Here is a 20,069-nt window from a genome sequence, read left to right on the forward strand (position 1 = left end):
CCCGAGATGCCACGCTCGGGCTCCCCTCGAGCCACGTGCACACGCTGCTCTCCATGCCTGGAGCGTGTGCTGGACTTGGCCTGCTGGGCCCCGTTCACCCTTCACTCAGCAGGGAGCTCAGCTCTTCTCTCCCCCTTCTCAGGGCACCCAACTCGCTGCTTTGTAAGGACCACGGGGACCGCGTCTGCCTCGTGGACCGGCTTTCCCCACGCTCAGCACAGAACTTAGCATAGGGCAGGGTCTCAATTAACAGGTGCTGAGTTTTGAACAAGTGAGAACTCTCGGATTTACACTCCCAGATGCCTCCCAGCAGATGTAGGCCTATGTATCTGACTGCCTATCAGTCACCCCACAAGGGGGACATCTGTCCCACAGGCAACTCAAACCCTGCATGTCCTAAAGGAACATGGCATCCTCCCCACTTGTCCCTCTTTCTTTACCTCCCACCAGGTTGAAAGGCTCCACTCCATCTCGCCCCAAGCCCGCGTGAGGGAGGTGGAGTCATGTGGAGTTGAGAACACTGTCCGCACCGTGGTCCACCACACTCGGGCCCAGGCACAGGGCATTTCGCACGGGCGCTCCTGTAAGAGGTACCCAACTGGGCTTCCCACCTCGGCTCCATCTTCCATCCCATCCCCCCAGAGGGGACCTGGAGTGAGCGTGTGCTCTCAGGCCTTTGACAGCTGCCGACAAAGGCGTGTGAAGCCTCCCGGGTGGCCTTGCCCATCCCTGCAGCTCCCCTGCTCCCTCCCGAGCACCCTGGAGCTTCTGGGCCTCCTGAGCCCACCACGCCTCTTGTCTCTGAGTGTCGCACAATTGCATCTACGGTCCAGAATGCTCAGAACCCTCCCTCTACTTGGCAACTCCTCAGGGCTTGGTCTCTGAGGGAAACTCGCTCTCCCTCCTGAGGGAAAGCTTGGTGGACGCCCCAGCCTCGGTGCAGGTCCCCTTCCTGTGCATTCATGGTGGCCTGAACACACCTGTGGTGTAACGGGATCATACTGAGCCAACTGTCTGCTTTCTTACAGCCTGGATGCCCTGCAGGTAGGACACTCCTCATTTACTCATCGGTAGGTCCCCAGCCCAGCACAGTACAAAGGACAGCGTGGACGGTCAGAGATCGGAATAAATGAGCTTTCAGATGTGAAGGGGATGGCGGACAGCTTTAGACTCTGACATTCAAAGGGGATGTCTGTGTCTCGTCAGGAGATCCTGAGGCGGAAGAAGGAGGGCAGAACACCAGCCCTGCCCTGTGTCAACTGCTTCTGGACACAGAGTTCACCAGAAAGGAAAATGCGCCCCCAGACCCCACTCACCTCTCACTGACGGCAAGGTTCTGTTGCTTTAAAAAGCCCAGAAAAGTGTTGAGGACCCAACTAGTCACTTTTTTTGGCTCTGCCCTAGTTTCTTTTATCACATTTTGGAAGAACTCCAGTAGGCCAACTTCATTCTGTAAAGAAAAAGAAAATGATATAAAGCCTCCAAAAAATGAAAGATCAGTATTCTGAAACTGTCACCCTCTGCGTCCCTGAGACATCTACTGGTACTTCCCCAAACAAGGATGTCACCAGAAAATTCTGATCCCCTTCAGTAAACAGCAAGTATTCTACTACTTCTACTACTGTCACCATGCATTTATACAGCATTCTGTCAAAGGAAGGAACATACTGCAGACAGCCTGGACTTTGTGGACCAGAGGACGATGAAACCTGACATCCCCTAAACTCATTCGCCCTCTCAGTGTCAGCCATGGGTACCCTACCCTACAACGTTTATCCCTGAGCAGCATGTCTAGCCTGAGTTTACCATCCTGTCTCTTTCCAGGCCTGTCTTCTCCTGTAAGTCCTAGCAATAGCTAGAAAAAGAAGGTAAGAAAAGCAGCAGACCAAGAAGGAACAAACAGAATATTCTACTTCTGAAAAATCAAACGTGGATCGTAACTGCGCTCATCTTCGCATCACCCCAGAGCGGACAGAAGTGGTTTTCACATGTTTTCAAAATGAGTAAGAACACAGGCACGTGACCCACTTAGACCACGTGATGGGTGGAGGGTAGCGCCAGGCCTCTGAGCCTAGAGAGGCCCAGCTGATCCTGCCTCTCATTGCGCTCTGTGAAAACAATCACCTGGGTTGGCTCATCAAGGAGACGTGCTTGAAGAAGCCCCTACTCTTCCCCCCCCTCTGGACCGCCAACTCTGTGAGTCAGGGGCCACGCTGCCCGTTCTCTCTGTGACTAGAGCTACGTCAGTGCTGGGTCATGGCAGCTGCCTGGTTAGCATCGATGGGTGAATCAATGTCTCCCATCGCCTTGTGTTTTCTTAAAAAAAATCACATGTGAATGCTCACCCTTTATCATACCATGTTCACCTTTAAATATTGGAATTGCCACAATTATGCCTAAGAGTAATCCCCAAGGCACTCATTGAATTATACAGTACATTGCCTGCTCAGATGGATTTGGCAAAACCAAGAAATTTGGCTAAGCCCACCCCTTGTTTTTCAATGAAGAAAATAAAAACATGTTCCACCCACATTTGAGAGGCTGAAGTTTCCAAATGCATTTTAAATAGTAGGTTTCCCCTACCTGCTGAAATTCAAATCAAACCACACTTTCCTTAAAATATTCCTTTTTAACTTTATACTGGAGGTAAGGCTCTCACCCTCGCCCCTTTCAGAGAACCTTCATTAACCAAAAGAACATTCTGGAAAAATACGATACTGCGAAGAAGTGAGACACACTAACAAAAGTGCTCTCAATGTTTCATTATTGTAGATGCTGTAATAAACACACAGGCACACAGCTGCTAAAATAGAAATTCCGTAAAAAAACGAAAACAATAACAAACTACGTGCCCTTTATAACAGTTGCATTCTCTGGTGACAAGCCTACTGAATCATCCCATAATCATCTCCTGAATCTCTTTTCAAGCTGATGGTATTATTCTGCTCATGCTAAACCTGGGCAAAGGCCACCTCAGCAGCCAAAGCTTGACTACAGATAAAGGCAAATTCAGGCAGCATGAAGAGAAAGTTCTGTTTAACTTATGGAAAAGTATTCAAACTTCCACAATGGCACACAAACCACTGCAGAGGGAGAAAACCGGCTACCGGCCCAAATCACATAAGTGGGATTCCCTTTGTTCTAACCCAGAGAGGCTGGCCTGCTGGTGAAAAGAGCTGTCAGGAGGACTCTGCTTTGCCGAGGAAAGGTTTTCTAAATCCACCTAGAAATACTGAACTCACAGGCCTGGCTGAGTTGCTGGGACGTGATGAATATCTATTCCTCTGCCCTTGGGTCGTTGTTTTGTTGGATGGATAACATGGCAAGTCAGATTTCTGTTTGTCTTTTCGTGTCAGTGCTGTGAGGCAGCCTCTCTGAGCTGGAGCTGTGCTTCACTGGGGGATATGTGGGTTCAGTACACAATCTGCAGTGGATGGGAAAGTCTGCGATCGTGACAGGGCGAGTTGTGGGCAGCAGGGCTGCAGGAGGCCGAGCTGCCCCCGCCTGGAGAATGACAGATGGATGCAAAGTCACACATGGGCTGCCCGCTCGGGCTGTTTACATCAGAAGCCCGCTTACCAAGAAAAAAACACACAGCATTCTAGGTAAGGCCTTCTTCGTTTTTCTGTGAGATTGGCAAATGCTTGGCCCAGATCTCAGGAGTCCCTGTGAATATGGCCGCGCAGCCATCTGGTTTTCTCGGGAAAACAATGGACCAGTTAATTCCCTTACATGAAAACTATATTATGAGCAACGCAGGGGAATTCCCAGGCAGTCCAGTGGTTAGGACTCTGCACTTTCACTGCCAAGGGCACGGGTTCAATCCCTAGTCGAGGAACTAAGATCCCACAAGCCGCGTGGTGCAGCCAAAAAAAAAAAAGAGCAACGCAGAAAGGCCACTGCATTAGGGAACCCTTAACGTCCTTCTCAGAGGCAACAAGCCAGCACTAATCTATCCCACATCAGACAGAGCTGAACCTTCAGCTACACAGGGTGTCAAGTCTCCCGGCCGACTACGTCTCAAACTTTTCCTTCAAGAGATAGCCCGGGGCTTCCCTTGTGGCACAGTGGTTGAGAGTCCACCTGCCGATGCAGGGGACGCGGGTTCGTGCCCCGGTCCGGGAAGATCCCACATGCCGCGGAGCAGCTGGGCCCGTGAGCCATGGCCGTTGAGCCTGTGCGTCCGGAGCCTGTGCTCCGCAACGGGAGAGGCCACAACAGTGAGAGGCCCGCATACCGCAAAAAAAAAAAAAAAAAAAAAAAAAAAAAAGAGAGATAGCCCAAGTGGCATGGACAATTGGTCCTGGCTTTTGTGTAACACCAGACACTCTTTACAGCTCTGCGACTAACTGGGAAGCATCCTTTTCACATTTTAATCAAATTTCCCAAAGCATCCCATGACACCCAAAGCCAATGCCAAGCCAGCCTCTTGGATGCAGACACGAACCCTCCACTGCCAGTGGGTCTGTCCGCTGGTCACTGCTGGGGTGAGGCAAGGCAGAGGGGTCACCTTCCCTTCCCTGCTGCTTTGGGAAGGAACCTGACCCACACTTGCATCGGGCCCTAAAGCCAGGTGCCCCGCAGCCGACTTTTCCAGCCTACCTTCAGAGATGACCAAATGCCAGAAGACTATCTTGCTGCAAGAGGAGGAAGGCTGATTTCTCAACTGCCATTCCTGTCCTAAGTCACACACCCTGGGAATCTGAAGATAGGCAGGATGAGGCTGGACTATATTTAGAAGGCGAATGAAACCCGATAGAGACAGCTGCCCGGTGGCAGACTCGGAGAAGAAAAAGGCCACAGAGCACACATTATGGGACAGCTGGTTATGTGGCAGGGAGTGACCCATCAGCTACGGGGACCCTGGCTTTATTGCCTGAATACCTGCTACACGGGGATCAGCGGGCAGCCCTGCGGGGGGAAGGGTGGGGACGGCACGTGGCTGCTGCTGCTGCTAATGATGTTAATAGTAGTTTCAACAGCAACAATAATGGGTGCTTTCTGTACATTAACTCATCCAGTGCCAACAACGACTCTGTGGGCGAGGTACTAGTGGAATTCTCTTTTACAGGTGGGGACGCTCTGAGCACTGACTTGCTTGAGGTCCCACGGTGAGAAAACAGTACAGCTGGGACTCTGCAGCCTGTGCTCTCACCCTCTGGGTTCCGCTGCCGCTGACAAAGGACAGTCACATCCCCGCCTTCCTGGGGATTGAAACTGAGCACCCGCCAGGGCTGGGCACAACACGAGGCAACTTGCCCATCCAAAGAATGCACTTCCCCACCACTTGCATTATTTTGAGAGCTGCCAGCTGTTGAAAGGTTCTTAACATATTAAAAATGTAGCAAAGGCCCTCAGCAATTAGCTTAGAAATCAGGAGGAGAAAATGGTGAGTTCAGGTGCTGCCATTGCCAAGCTACACCTAGACCACGTGGCGCTCTCCACTGCGGCTGACAGACACCAGTTCCCAGGTCGGGGGGTGGGAAGAGGAACGGTGGCACCCCCACACAGGGCTTCCGGGGGCACAGGAGGGTGGCCGGAACACCCCCGGAGCCTCTCTCCTGCGTCCCTCCACACCCCTCCCCAGAGAAGTCAGGGAGCACACCTGCATGGGTGCTGCCTGATTCTGCAGCATCCCTGACACTGCAAAACAAACCCTGTTGTCACTCACATCGTTTCGGCATCAAGCACATGGTATTTCATCGCACTCTGGCTCCTCCGATGCGGGTGACTCACGCACGAGGTTATACCTAACTGGGCAGGTCGTGCTGTGGGGGGGAGTGGCTGACAGCTCAGGGGACCCCGTACCTGCAACTGAGTGACAACAGCTCCGCCCGGGCTGCACTCACAGGAGCCAGGAGGAGTCGCCCTAAGAAGGGAGGTACCCACAGGGGCCGCGCCACGGGAAGAGGGCCCGGCATCTGCACGTCAACGGGAGCTCTGTGCTTCCACATCACTCCTGTGAGTCTAATTCTTCTTACAAGGTGAGAAAAAAAAAGAACTCGGACCCAACAACTTTGTGAAACATGGCCCTGAAGATAACATCACTGCTAGTGTTGGGGTGGAAATGGAAATTAGGTGATAGGAGGCCCCTATGAGGGACGGCCATGGGAGGGACTGGGACTTGCAGTGGGGCGGGAGGGGGGGGTCTATGCTGTGAACGGAGCCTCCCTCTGCTTTTCACGGAAACAAGGAGGGGCTGTGGAAATCCTTCAGTGAGAGAGAAGGGAAAAAAAAAAAAGACTCATCCAGAGGATTCATCAGTGGGGAAAACAAAAGGTAGTTAATTGGTGGTGTGAGGCTGGCACAGAAAACATCACTCTCCACCGAGTGTGTGGAGGAAGCTGGAATCCTGAACCATCAGTGCCACTTTCAAGCAGCTCTGAAACTGACTCAAAACACCAAGGGTATGCTCTTTAGTCTGACTCAAGGAATACATGATTAGATGGGTCTACAGTCCTATTCTGGTCCCCACAATTTCCACCTCTGGGTCATGTTCCCAGAGAGCTGGGGAGCCCCTAAAATCTGAGCGAAACTCCGGTTCCATCAATTTCACTTGTGCTCTGTTCCCAGCAAAGCCGGGAAGCACACACCTCTGAGTTGGACTCCGGGAGCGTTCTCACTGACCCCTGGCTTAAACACATGGAAATGAGTCTACATTCTCTGTGATGCATTCACTCCAGGAGAGACGTTGAGAGAAACCAATTTGAGAGGAGGACTTTCCCTTGGACAATCAAAATCCAAATAATTCAGGTAATAAAAGTTGACAGCAGACAGGCATAATCAAAGACTGCGAGAATCGGACACAAAGAGGATGTTGTCAAGAAATCAATTCTGATGGTAATCACACTTCAGTGAGCCTAAAACCACTGCTGTCAAAATGGCCCCAACACGGACGAAACCTGTGTTACTCAGCTGAAGCTTTCTGTTAACTGTCCCCAAAAGGAAACCTGTCTACCGTATAGACAGGAAATGAGGCTTCGGGATGGGCTGGGGACAGAGTCCCTGAGAGTCCCCAAGGCTGGCGCTCAGGACTGCACCCCCCAGTGGGCAGGTGCCTGGGCCCAGAGGGGACTCACCTCAGAAAGCCCCTTGCCACTTGCACCTGAAGTGAATGAACTGTGGGTTTTGCGGGAGCCAAGTTAGAAGACGCACCTTTTGATTCGACTTGACCAGAATAAAAACATGGGTTATTTTTTCGGTGCACAGACTAACTGTGAAAGCACCCTTAAGCTGACGAGCACTGGGGGCAATTTTATAAAATGAACAGTAAAATCGATTTTGTAAAGTGCATGAAGCTGAAATATGGTGAGCGATGGTGTTGACCAAATGGATTTTCCTTCAGCTATGGTTACACGGTGAGTCCTTTGCTACTCAATAAGTCTGGGCGGTTAAAAGCAGTCCATAAGGTTCAGTTGCTTTTCTAACTATTAGCTTTAAAGTAGTATTACCTATGGGATAGACAGATATCTATCATGGGAAATTATTTTATAGGCAATTCATCCAGACAGAAAACCAGGCCATTTCAAGGTAACGAGAGACCCAGAGCAAAACTCTTGGAAAACAATCCATTTGACAACCAAACATCATCATGATATCCTTTCTGTTTCTTTGTTCCTCGGAGACACCTTACTCTTTTCCATGATGTCAGAAACAAACGATTATGACATTAAATGGGGAATAACCAGCTGGGCAAATGAATTTGTTCAAATAAGGCCACATATCTTGAGGCTGCACACAAAGACGGACAGACACATAGCAGCAGAAGTCACTGACTCGGAGGGTAATCACATCTCCCTCCAGTCTCACAGGAGCCATGCTGGATTTTTCCTGAAATTCTGCCCTGCGTGGCTCCTGATGTGCTAGCAGCTGTCTGGTGCTCTTTCACCCTGGCAGCATGTTCTTGGGAGTCTGGTCAGCTGTATGTAGATTTTTTAGATTCCGTGAAGGTGCTGCTGTGTCTGTCACCTTTTGGATAAGTGCCTCGTTCCCCTCCTCTTTCCTCTGGGGAGGGAACAGCTTCAGGTACCTTCTCAGAGTCCTCCCAGCTCCTCAATGCCAGAGGTGAGATCTGGACTCAAGAGTGTCTGTCTCAGGACTTCCTGGCAGTCCAGTGGTTAGGACTTTGCCTTCCAATGCATGGGGTGCAGGTTGAATCCTTGGTCAGGGAGCTAAGATCCCACGTGCCTCGGGGCCATAAATCCAAAACATAAAGCAGAGGCAATATTGTAACAAATTCAATAAAGACTTTAAAAACGGTCCATATCAAAAAAAAAAAAATCTTGAAAAAAAGAAAGTGTCTGTCTCGACTTGCGTTGCCAAGGGGGAGGGCAGAGTGGGGGAGGGGAGAGTGGGGGAGGGACGGAATTGGAGTTTGGGATTAGCAGATGCCAACTATTACATACAGACTGGATGGAAAACAAGGGCCTACTCTATAGCACAGGGAGCTATATTCAATGTCCTGGGATAAACCATAATGGAAAAGAATATAAAAAAGAATGTACATACGTGTATAACTGAGTCAGTTTGCTGTTGTACAGCAGAAATTAACACAACATTGTAAATCAACTACGTGTCAGGAAAAAAAAAAAAAAGAGTGTCTGTCTCTTAGTCAGTGGGTTAACCCACTGCCCTGCAGGGCTCCTCAGGAGAATTAAACACAACACAGAAAAGATAAAGCTCTTACATCTGACAACAGCATAGGGCACTGTGGTAAGTACAGTGGGCTCTCAAGAAACACTGAATTGAGGCTGCTATGTCATTCCTCCACTAAACCTCCCACGACAGATGACACTGAAATCTGTCCACTGAATTCATACACAGCCAGCTACCCTGTGAGCTCAGATGCATTCTTACCAAGTGCATGACACAAGGAACTGGGCAAAATCATCCCACAAAACCTACAAACCCCACGCACTATGTGGAGGCCCTTCTCAATGATTCCATCAGAAGGGGCCAAGTACCTAAGGCAGAAAGTCTAAGAAACAAAATAAACAAAACTGCAGAGAAGAGCTTACATTTCTTTCCTCTGACTTAAATTTTCTACTTGGAAAATGAATAAAATTTCTGCTTTTCATTGGAGTTGACTGATTTTCACTAAATTTAGTAGACAGCACTTTTTATGTTTATTTATAGGGCAGGCTGGTATCTTAAAAACCTAGAGGGGTGGGCAAAAATTTTAAATAGACTGATTTCTATGGCTCCGTTTCATGAAGCATCAGTGGGGCTGGATAAAGCATTAATATCCACAAAAGTAAACATTCTGTTTTCTCTGTTAGGTGAGTGAAAACAGCAATGAACTTGAAACATTATTTCCATTTGGCCTTGTGGCACATTGTATGTGCCAGCAGGCAGAAGCGCTTGGAAGTAAAGAGTCTGGGCCCTGCAGTCAGCTCCCTCACAGGCCTGATGAAGTCACTCAGTGTCTTACACTCAACCACTCAACCACAGAGGTGATGTTTCCTCACCGGGAAAATGGGGCGATGGATGGTACCGACAGCAGGGGGTGCTGGGAGGATGGATTAGAAAGTGGTCTGCTGTGAACCGCAGAACCTGCTGTTAGCCAACAGCCTCGACTCTGCGCTGCCTATCAAGCCAATGACAACAATTCGTTTGCGTTCCGAGTCCAGCAAAGCAAGGTTTAGGAAGAGATGCCCCCAAAGAAAACACCTGGGATTATCTACCGGAAAAACGTACCTGCATATAACCTTGACTGTTCTCATAACTAACCCTAGATACACTGACTCAGAGAAGAGCTTGCTGTGCTTCTGCTACTAGAATCCCTCACTTTTCAAAATCCTAATGCTGTGATCTCAGCTTCCGTATGTCCCCTCCATAATCCTTACAAATGAGGTCAGAAGTCAAGGGAGTCTGACACAAGATAGGGAGGAACGGTTAGCTCGCCAGGCTGAAGTTTCAGGTGGGACATGATACTTTTTATGAGGCCAGAGGAAGAAACAGTCACACAGGTTACCTGTCGGGAGGGGATTATCAGACAGGTTTAAAAGATGAACCAGAATGCAGACATTTAATGTCCTAAAGAAACCAGTTCAGAACACAAGAGTCAGAGAGACCAAGTGACCTGAGGCCGGTCACGGCACATGGTGAGCTTAAGGCGGAAACCCCAGGCTTCTCCCCCGGAGCTCAAGGACACAGGTACCACCCTGTGATTTGCTGGGCTATCAAAAGGGTGGTTTATGTATCTGACCTTTGGAAACAGGGATGCTTTATCAGGAACGCTGCTTCTCCCAGGACTTTCATGAGTATTGTGACAGTACCCTATTCATCCACTTACCTGTCCATCTGTTCACTGATGCCTGCTGTGTGCCAGACTTTGTGGTGAATGCTAAGATAGACCTATATTAGAGTTTTGTAAATGCCCAGGAGAAATGATCAATACGCAATTCAGCGCTCACCACACAGTAGGACGACAAGATAAATTAAAGACTAGAGTTGTACAACACAGGAAAGATAGCCAATATTTTATAGCAACTATAAATGGAGTACAACCTTGAAAAATTGTGAATCACTATATTGTACACACCTGTAACTTATATAATACTGTGTATCAACTATACTTCAATTAAAAAAAATTAAAGACTAGAGTTAAGTTCTGAAGTTTTTTTTCAATCATTTGTGGGTAAGGCCCGTGCGGGGTGGGTATGTGCTTAATGTTTAATTTAATAAGTGACCCAAAGGCAGGAGTGTGGACTCGGAGCTCTGCAGAGCAGACCTCCACCACGGCTACTGATTTAATGAATACTCCTGGGCACTCTTTAAATTGAAAGAGAGTTCATCAGATTTGTGCATCTGCCCTTCTCAGCAATCTGTTGTGTTTCTGAAGAAGGGAGGAAAAAACGTGAACAGACCATTTTCGGGTATGTTATGAGTAACTCAGCTTCCAGTGATTATCAAGTCATCAAGGGCTCAGGATGCCTAATTTCAGGAAAAAAAAATTTGTCTGAATCATCCTCTTTCCATTCCTACTAAGTTCTCTTCTCAACCGTCTTGAAAATTTCAAGTACTAGCCATTGAAAGAAAAAGAAAAAACCGAAATGAGTCACCTACTACATTATCTGCAAGCTATAAAAATAAGCATATTTTTAGTATATCAAAAAAAATAAGTCCCTATAAAACTGGCTCAAAAACCACCTCCTTCTTGAGAGTTTTCCCCTCTGTTCCATCAAGGTAATCACTACCTCCTCTGGGCTCCCAGCCTACATCACACATCTATCTAGTGCAGTCTGCCCTGGGGGCTGGTTAGTTGTAGTGTCATCTGTACATATTCCTGGAGAGCAAACAAACAAAAAAGAGAGTCCCTGTCCCTGTCTCAGTACCTGCTACACAGGAGATGCTAGTAAAAGTGCTGTACTGAAGAGATCAAAAATAAGTTTCCCTAAACAGGGCCTTTAAACTATGAAAACAGAGACTCACTCACTTGCCACCCTCAGCAACCATCTATCCAAGACCTCCTAGGCTGTGGCACTTGAAGGTCACAGGAGCAGAGCCTGGGGCACAGACACAAGTGCGAATGTGCATCTGCCTCAGAGAACTTGCTGGCGGTGAGGGTACTATCCCTGGGGCTGAGAAGCCTCGGTCTGTGTCCTCCCATCCCTTATTTAATTTGGCAAATCCGTTATGAAACGCAGGACTGGAATTTAGCATTTAGTATTGAGTCTGAAGTTTATTTCAAGTGGGCTGGAAAGTCGAGATGGTGGAGAAGATGTGTAAGACTAAAACTCAGGTTTGTTAAATCAACTGAGGAACAGGCCGTGACTTGCCACAGGTTTCAGGTTAAGAGGTGCTCTGAACAAGAAGCTCACTAACTGATTCCTACGAAGAGTTGGCAGTCAGCACTGCTGATGTGCTAATCTGTGCCGAGTAATGGAGCAGACGGAGAGGATGAAACCGTCCTCGCCCTCAAGGCACTGAACGAAATACACTAACAAAGAATTAAAATACAGTGACATAATCGCCTCAGAGGTGTGAATAAGATACAACAGCAGCCCATGGGAGGTGGTGAGCAACTCTGCCTAAAGCAAGAGAAAATAACCCATCATGTCTAATCACTGGTGGTGAAAGAGGGTTCATGTGCATCTCGTACAGAACACCTATTAGCCGGAAAGTCTGTTAGGATTCGTGTGTTTTTCCAAGGTCGACCTAACAAAACTGAGTTTTGTATACTCTGGATACTTTTCAAATGAGTTGATCTATGGATGATAAAGAGAGACTCATTCATTCAACAAGCATTCGCTCGCCTACCTTGTACCAGAAATGGCCAAGTTTTGTTATTGAAGTATATACATATGTATACGAATATGAATATTCTAACATCCCTACATAGTTATTATCAGTCAATTACAATGCAAAGCCCAGAGTTTCCAGGGATTCTGCGCTCCGCACGATGAGTGTGGCAGACACCTCATCCCCGAGAGATGCAGCAGAGAAACTTTTCACATCCTCCCTGACAGACAAGCAGAAGACAGCTGTGACGAAATGCCACTCTCACAGACGCTGTGTCACTTTAATGTTGCCATGACAAAGGAAACTGCAAAGCCCAACAGCCCTGGAAAGGATGGAAAATCCCTGAGCACATCTCCATGGTGTCAGATTCTTAACAGCCCCTTCAGATGCATCCTCTAAGGACCAATACTTTTAGTCAGAGTTTTCAGCATTTCATGTGGAATAAACGTTTCTTCTACAACTGGTAAAACAACTGGCTGGCTTTTTAAGAGCCCCACTTCCTGCCAGACTCTGTCATGTCCAATACTGCCAGACATCTAGAAAGCCTATATATTATTTTCCTTTTGTCCTGCAGACGCAAGGGAGAACACTCGTCCATAACATTTGGACTGTCTTCAAGAAGCCTCCACGGCCGCTGTGAGCAGCTCTTCGTGTCTACATACAAGGAATGACTGACACGAGATCCTGCCTCATCTGGTTTTCGGAGGAGCATTTACCAAAAAGGCTGGTGAGGAAGGTTAGCACGCCTGGTTCTACGGTACAGCTGAAGGCATGGGCCACTGCACCTAGAGCCCCCTAAGGAGCATCCCCCGCCCCTGCTGGGCCGATCGCAGCCTCTGATCAGTACCCACCAGCAAGGCAAAGCTGTGCTCCGGCAGCATCCCATACTGTTGCACGAGCTTCTCCCGGGTCACGCGGGGCAGCTCGGGAAGCTGCTCCCGGAGCTGGTCGATGTTGATCACCTGCTGTGGGTCTGTGCCAGTGGGCAGGGACCCCGAGTCGTAGAGCAGCAGCGGGGGCAGGTTGGGCTCCGGCATGAACCTGGCACACAGAGGAGATGGCATGACTGAGTATTCAGTTTAGCTGGAAGAAACAAACCTATCGTCAGTATGAAAGTGTGTGTCTGGATGCCATGTTACTTGCAAATATTTTCCAACATCCCATAATATCAAGTCTCCTAGTTTTCCAGGAACTAGTCCTTATACAAGTGTAAGGTCAAAATGACCAAATCCACCACTCTCTATGCTTAAACGAGCATTAAGTGAAAAAGGCACAGCACCATGTTGATGCCACACTGTGGTTTGTAATTGTGGATAAAGTATATATTCATAAAGACATAGGCTGGAAAAAATAGGACCAAATGAGAACAATTTACTTTTTAGGAAGAAAGACTATAAATTTTAAAATATTTTTAGCAGTATTTGTGTAACAAATGAAAAGTCAAAGAAAAAGAAAACTTTCTTTCTTGAGAAGTGCAAGAAATAAATGGATTTTGCCTAAATAAAATGTAGAAGCTAGGGGAGAAGGAGGAATGAATAAAGGGAGTATAAGGGATTTTTAGGGCAGTGAAACTATTCTGTATGACACTGTAATGGTGGCTACATGTCATTATACATCTGTCAAAACCCACAGAATGGACAACATAAAGCACAAACCCTAATGTAAACTATGGACTTTACTTAATAATAAGGTATCAATATTGGTTCATTAATTTTAACCAAGGTACCACACTACACACTAATGCAAGATGTTATCAGAGGAACCTCTGTGTGTGTGTAGGTGGGGGGCGGGGGTGGGGGGATACGACACATACCAAGGAGTATATGGGAACTCTGTAATCTCCACTAAGTTCTGCTGTAAACCTAAAACTGCTCTAAAAAAGTCAACTAATTTTTTAAAAAATGTGGAAGCCGCACCACTGCATATACTCTTGTGAAATAAAGATGTCCTTCCCTCTGTTCTATTCTAACGTTTTCTCTCTGCCCATATTTGTCAAAGGGCTTATGCAAAAGCAGGGTAATGCAGAATGGTGGCTCCAAGGTAATAGCTCAGAAGGGCAAGCAACCCATCACCTCAATGCCAAATCTGTGCTATGAATTAGTCTGACTTCTGAAGGCAAGAGGAAACCAAAGGGAGGCTTCCTGAATCCCATCTGTTAACCTGAGAGACAGAGCTGAAGCCACTGGCTGTGCTAAAAGCCAACTCCACGCTCAGTGAGAAAGCAGCATAAACAGAGTAGGGGCGACAATGGAAAACAAAGAAGTTCTTAGGAAGAACAGACGGAACCTAGAGGGATCACTATAATTAGAACAATGGTGACTTTGACAGACACACAAGAGGAGTCCTTGAGGTGACATGCATTCTAAGGGTTTGTGAGCTTTGTCTTTCCTAAATCTCGATGCTATATTTGTTCCTCATTGACAGCAATGGCTACTCTTACCTCTTCCTGCACTTCGCAAAGGAAAGTGCCACCCCCACCACTTTGTTGATTAAATCTTTAATTTTTGCAGTCTGCTAAACTGGGAAGAAACAAAAGTCTCAATTTATTGGAAGCTATTCTTATTACTTGCTTATTTCTGGATCTCAAATGAGGTCTAATGTGTTAAACAGCATCACCTGAGGTTTGAAGGGAACTGCCATTAACATACACATCTCTTTTTTCTACCTTCTCACAGAACTTCAGTGTTACTGCATTAATTACTGAACATGAGAATAAGAACAGCCTAGGCCCCACCCCACAACTGCCATCCTCTTAGCTCAATTATGAAAACTCTGACACAGAGGTGAGTGAACAAGTGTTTTCCAGCTGTTGAATCCTGTCAAATAAGGTACTCCAAGGCTACCAAATCAAGAAAATACTCTTCCTCTCAGTGTACACGTAAAACAGGAAGCCTAGATTTTCCATTATGCGACAACAACAAGGAAAAGTGGTTCCTAAAAGCAATCTAGGATCATTATGTTGGTCTGTCAGCGGATTTGGAATATGACCCAAATACAGAATAGTGTTTTGACAAGAGGAGTAACCACCTGTAGTCTTGTTTTCCTTCTTTGTCTCTCATCGGCACGGTGCACCTGTGACAGTTAAATGAGAAAACATTTTAAAAATGCTGCATGCAGCGTCAGCTAGTGTAGATGCAGACAGGGGTTCCCCTACCAATAGGGAGCCCAGGGGATTCAAGCTCCTCAGCCTTCCTTGGGAGACACTTTCATGAATACGTTGCAGAAATAATATTAAAGAAAGACAAATGTTTAGCATGATAATTAAAGAAAAAGAACAGAAAAGAAATTGCTTCAACGTTTCCAACATTTAACCAGCTCAAACTCTAGGCTCTTGAGCTTTTTTCCCCAGTCTTCTGTTAAGTGTATAAAATCCTCAAAATTCAGAGTCAGAAAGTTAGACTCAAAGATATCTAAACAGAAAAAGACACCGCTACAACCAGTTCTAAGCTTTCTTCCACTTCTAGCTTAAATTGGCAGAACTTAGGTCTGATAGAATTTAAGGAAGTAAAAATTCTTGGAACAAAGGAGGTAAGCTGGAAGCCAGGGAAGTGCCAGGACTTAAGACTCAGCAAGTCTGATGGCAGTCAGGTGAAACCTCTTACCAGCCCTAGAGGGCATATCACAACCCTGTAGAGTACCGTATTTTCCTAATTTTACTAATGAGGAAACCAAAGTGCAGAGAAGCTAAGTACCTTCTCCAAGGTGACATGGCTGGTCTGTGGTGAGCCCAGACTGGAGCCCCACCTACCTGTATTCAAGATGCTGTCATGCAAACTCACCCCAGCTTGTAATCGAACGAGCGAGTTTCATTCAGGATTTTACCTCCATTCTCGAGTTCATTGATTTGCCTCTGAATTTCATAGTCTAAAAAAAATAGTTTAGTATCATATTTTGATTCCTTTCATCCAGTTTAGCAATAATTAGACATCTTTTTCAATCTTTATGTCAAAAACTAATCAAGGGAGTTGTTTATAATTCTTCCCACAGATGCTATATTTTATTCTTGCTGCCGTCATAGAATAATCATGCTAGAAAGGGCCTTTTAGGAAGCTCTGCTTCTTCACTTTTTGAGAAAACCCAGACTCAGAGAGATTGCGTAACCCAGTACAGGCTACAAAACGTGGCAGAAGCAGGGCTAGGACCAATATCTAGGCAGAATGACCCCAGATCTAAGATCGCTGCTTATCAAGAGTTTTTATCACAGGATCCATGGGTGGCCTTCAAGGGGTTCTAGTACCTCTTGAGATTATATGCAAACGTGCATGTGTGCACAGGCACATATTTTGGAGAGAGGGTCCAGAATAAAAATTCTGGACCCTCTCTCCAAAATATGGAGAGGGATCTATGACCCCAAATGATGAACAGCCACTGCTCTATGCCACAGTCCCTCACCACCCAACAAGGCAGAAGTGGTAAAGCAAAGCACAGCCACAGTTGCTAAGCTTCCTTATGAAAACAGCTTTAGCTTCCCCTCCCCCCTCAACTCCCCGCCCAACATGTACCACCTGCCCTTGCCCAAATCCAAACTCTTATCATAGCTGATAAAAAGCAGCAACACGAAGAGGATGGCTAAAAGGCGTGATGTAGGGAGAAACATGGGGTAGAAAAATTACAGGCTTGAAGAATTAAGCCCATAACAGTAAAGCTTCGGTTCTTCCAGCCTGAGTCAGACCACAGGTAGAATTCTGTCTCAGACTACTCCAAAGGGTCCTTCATAAGATAACAGGTTAGGGACAGCCAAAATCAGGCAGGGGTCTCCATCGTAAGTCATCAGGGATGAATCTACCTAAAATCTTGTTTTTTAGGTTCCCATCACCACCTCTTAGAATAATGAGTTCCAGAACACTTATCACCTACAAGGTGAAGTGGAACTTTCTGTTCATTCCAAGCTTCCCCTTCACAAACCTGAGCTGGAGGGTTTTCCCTAACCCAAACCTATCATGGCCTCAGAAATATGGACTGCGTCTCCTTCTACAGGCAGAAGAGTCCACCATCGTTAGTCTGTCTTCACGCGGGGACCTTCCCCAACACCTTCCTCTCCTGTAAGTCATCCCCTTGACCATTTTAATGCTTTTTTCCTGAAAACTTGTAGACTCAAAGTGTCTTCACTGAGGCTAGTTGATCATTTTAGGTTCAGGATAATAAAGTTTTATACAAGATTAGAAAATCTTTTTTGTGTTCCTTCTAATACCCAGGATGCTACTAAACCTTTTGGCTGTGACTCCACATTCATCCGTCCCGTTCTCTGTGCACCCTGAAGGGTGCGCCTTAACCTCCACCTCCTCCCTCCTCTCTTCCTCTCTAGATACCTTTGGTTTTAAAGAATATTTTCATTCCTCTGAGATGTCTTCCCCTCACATTCACAGATATCAACTTCTATGGACCACCCTAGATGTTGATCTTGCTCAACTGTTCGATTTTAACTACTAGTATACATTTGTCCACACTGAAAGATCCACAATGTGAACAAACAAGACCAATACCTGATTACACAGGCCCAAGCAATCTATTAGTTAAAACGGTAAAAAGCAGAAAAACATACTGACCAATTAGGTCAAATCGTGGCCATCTATAATGAACAAATACGACTTTATACAATTCGGTCTGGTCAGAAGGAATGTGGTACATGGAAAAACAGAGTTACAGGATTTTGCAGATCCTCCCATAGAGATGAAGTCTATTTCCCCTCCTCTTGAACCTGCTTTGAATGGAATGTGCTGGAAGAGATGCTGTGCAAGTTCTAGAGCTAATGACTCAAGAGGCCTTGAGGCATCTGCCTTCATCCTCCTGGGGTGCCCCCTCCACCAAATAAGAAGGGCTGGGCTAGGCAAGTGAATGAAGCAAGCCCACGTGGGTAGAGCAGCCCAGCAGACGTCCAGCACCAAGGCTGCGACACGTGAGTGAGGTATCTTGGACCCTGTATATCTCAGCAGAGCTGCCGGCTCCCCACAGCCACATGAATGAGCCAAGGCAGGACAAGTAGAAAACCCACCCAAGCCACAAAACTCTGAAGTTGAGATGTTATCATGTAAGCCATTAACTTGGGGGGGGGGATGCTTGTTACACAGCAACAGATAACTGATACAAAGAAGTATATGAGGAGTAACAGCTGACATTCACCTATAGCTTTGGCCAAAAACCTGGCACTGTTGAGATTCTTTACTTCGGTTCGAACGCCCAAAGGCTCCCCAGGGTTATGCACAGATATGTTGGCGTCCACTCTCAACTGGCCCTCTGTAAGGAAAGAAAAAAGACAACACTTTAGAAATTCTCTGAGGCAATCGTGGTTTTTTTAAGGCAAGAGAGTGCAAGCAACATCTAACTCTAGTTGCTGTTTAGTTACAGCAGCCTAACCTCAGAGGAAGTATGGTTGGTCCTGAAGTTCATGGATAGTACTTCTGCCCACTTGCGAAAATGATGGTCCCAAGGCATCTGAGGGGTGTGTGTGTATGTGTGTGTGTATATTTCTGTGCACTTGTGCACAAGCAGAAGGCAGGAGAAATTCTGGATATACTGGCTTGGGAAATCTAATTTCTTTCATGCCAAATAAGAAAAACAACACTGTTAAAAATGGAGTTTTAGGGCTTCCCTGGTGGCGCAGTGGTTGAGAGTCCGCCTGCCGATGCAGGGGATGCGGGTTCGTGCCCCAGTCTGGGAAGATCCCACATGCCGTGGAGCGGCTGGGCCCGTGAGCCATGGCTGCTGAGCCTGTGCGTCCGGAGCCTGTGCTCCGCAACGGGAGAGGCCACAGCAGTGAGAGGCCCGCATACCGCAAAAAAAAAAAAAATGGAGTTTTACCCTGTAGTTTTATTCCGAAGTGTTCTTCAAAGTGTCAGAGCTGGGTTGGGGGGGAAGGCTTCAGAAATGATCATGTGATAGCCCTACACTGCTCCCCAATGGAATGTGGATTTCCAACAGTGATTCCGGGAGATTTATAAGAGAGTCCTTGAGAATTTACAGCTCAAGGGCAAGAGCCAGAAACCTGGGCTTTTCCCCTCGTCCTTCCTCCAGGTACTGTAATGATCTCTTCCTTCTGTAAACAGGACTCGGAATCCTTCCTGACTGCTGTAAGGGTTTGCCGCAGCAGACAGACAGTGCTGTTATGAAGGGGACGGTCTGTGGGGGAGGGACTCAGAGGGGGCCATCCCCATCCTGGGAGAACCTTCTCTGACCCTGCAAACCCCCCCATTTTGGGAACAGTAATCCCTAAGGAAGCAGGTGGTTTATGGAGAGGGCCAAGAGGCTCTTGAGGAGGAGAGGGAGGCAAAATCTCAAGCCAAAGAGAGATAAAGATAAGAAATCATCACATTTTATACCCTGCAAGGTAAGGCCCCAATTCTCTGTTCTCCAATTCCACTTACAATATTTAAAACAGAACAAAAGGGGAAGACAAAATGCTGGATTTTTCTTAGGCAAGTCTTTGAACTAAAAAAGAATCTGCCAAAGAGGAATGTGTCGATGGGCTGAAGAAAGCAATTTCTTTTCCAAGGTTTCATAGCAAAAGCATATTAAAATAATAAAATAGCTCAAATATATTCTATGCCAAGAAAAAGAGACCCTTGCAACAGGTCTCTGTCATTCCCACTCTGCTGCTCCAACGGCCACCCACGTTGACAGGCAGGGAAAAGGTGCCTTTCAGCCCAGAAATTACTCTATGTCTCCAGCACGGACCTCTCACATTTCTACAAAATCCCATAGCCCCTTTAGGACACCACGTGCTTCCTTGAATCTCAAGAAGTCCCAACGACTCCTGATGTCATCAGACTCTTGGTCTAGGAAACCTGCGGCATCCTTTGCTGCTCTGTTTTCTTGGCCCTTTGTAGTCT

At 46.8% G+C, this 20,069-nt stretch overlaps 1 protein-coding gene across 3 annotated transcripts in view; it reads right to left on the reverse strand.

Annotated features, from left to right (window-relative positions):
• The window catches only part of GATB (glutamyl-tRNA amidotransferase subunit B), a 77,908-nt gene that overhangs the window by 19,096 nt on the left and 38,743 nt on the right, over positions 1-20,069 (reverse strand). For 2 of the 3 annotated variants that reach the window (XR_003795537.1, XM_029234821.1), the window contains exons 6-10: positions 18,364-18,477; positions 16,023-16,107; positions 15,271-15,315; positions 13,095-13,284; positions 1,317-1,450 (exon numbers count right to left, since the gene is read on the reverse strand). Coding sequence is in view for 2 of the 3 variants with exons in the window: in XM_029234821.1 (XP_029090654.1) it covers positions 1,317-1,450; positions 13,095-13,284; positions 15,271-15,315; positions 16,023-16,107; positions 18,364-18,477 (568 nt within the window). In the remaining variant the exon portion in view is untranslated. The remainder of the gene's footprint in view (positions 1-1,316; positions 1,451-13,094; positions 13,285-15,270; positions 15,316-16,022; positions 16,108-18,363; positions 18,478-20,069) is intronic. The other variant, XM_029234822.1, reaches the window with a different exon arrangement.

The sequence above is a fragment of the Monodon monoceros genome, unplaced genomic scaffold (genome assembly GCF_005190385.1).
Source record: "Monodon monoceros isolate NGI ecotype Baffin Bay Population unplaced genomic scaffold, NGI_Narwhal_1 Super_Scaffold_20, whole genome shotgun sequence".
Taxonomy (NCBI): domain Eukaryota; kingdom Metazoa; phylum Chordata; class Mammalia; order Artiodactyla; family Monodontidae; genus Monodon; species Monodon monoceros.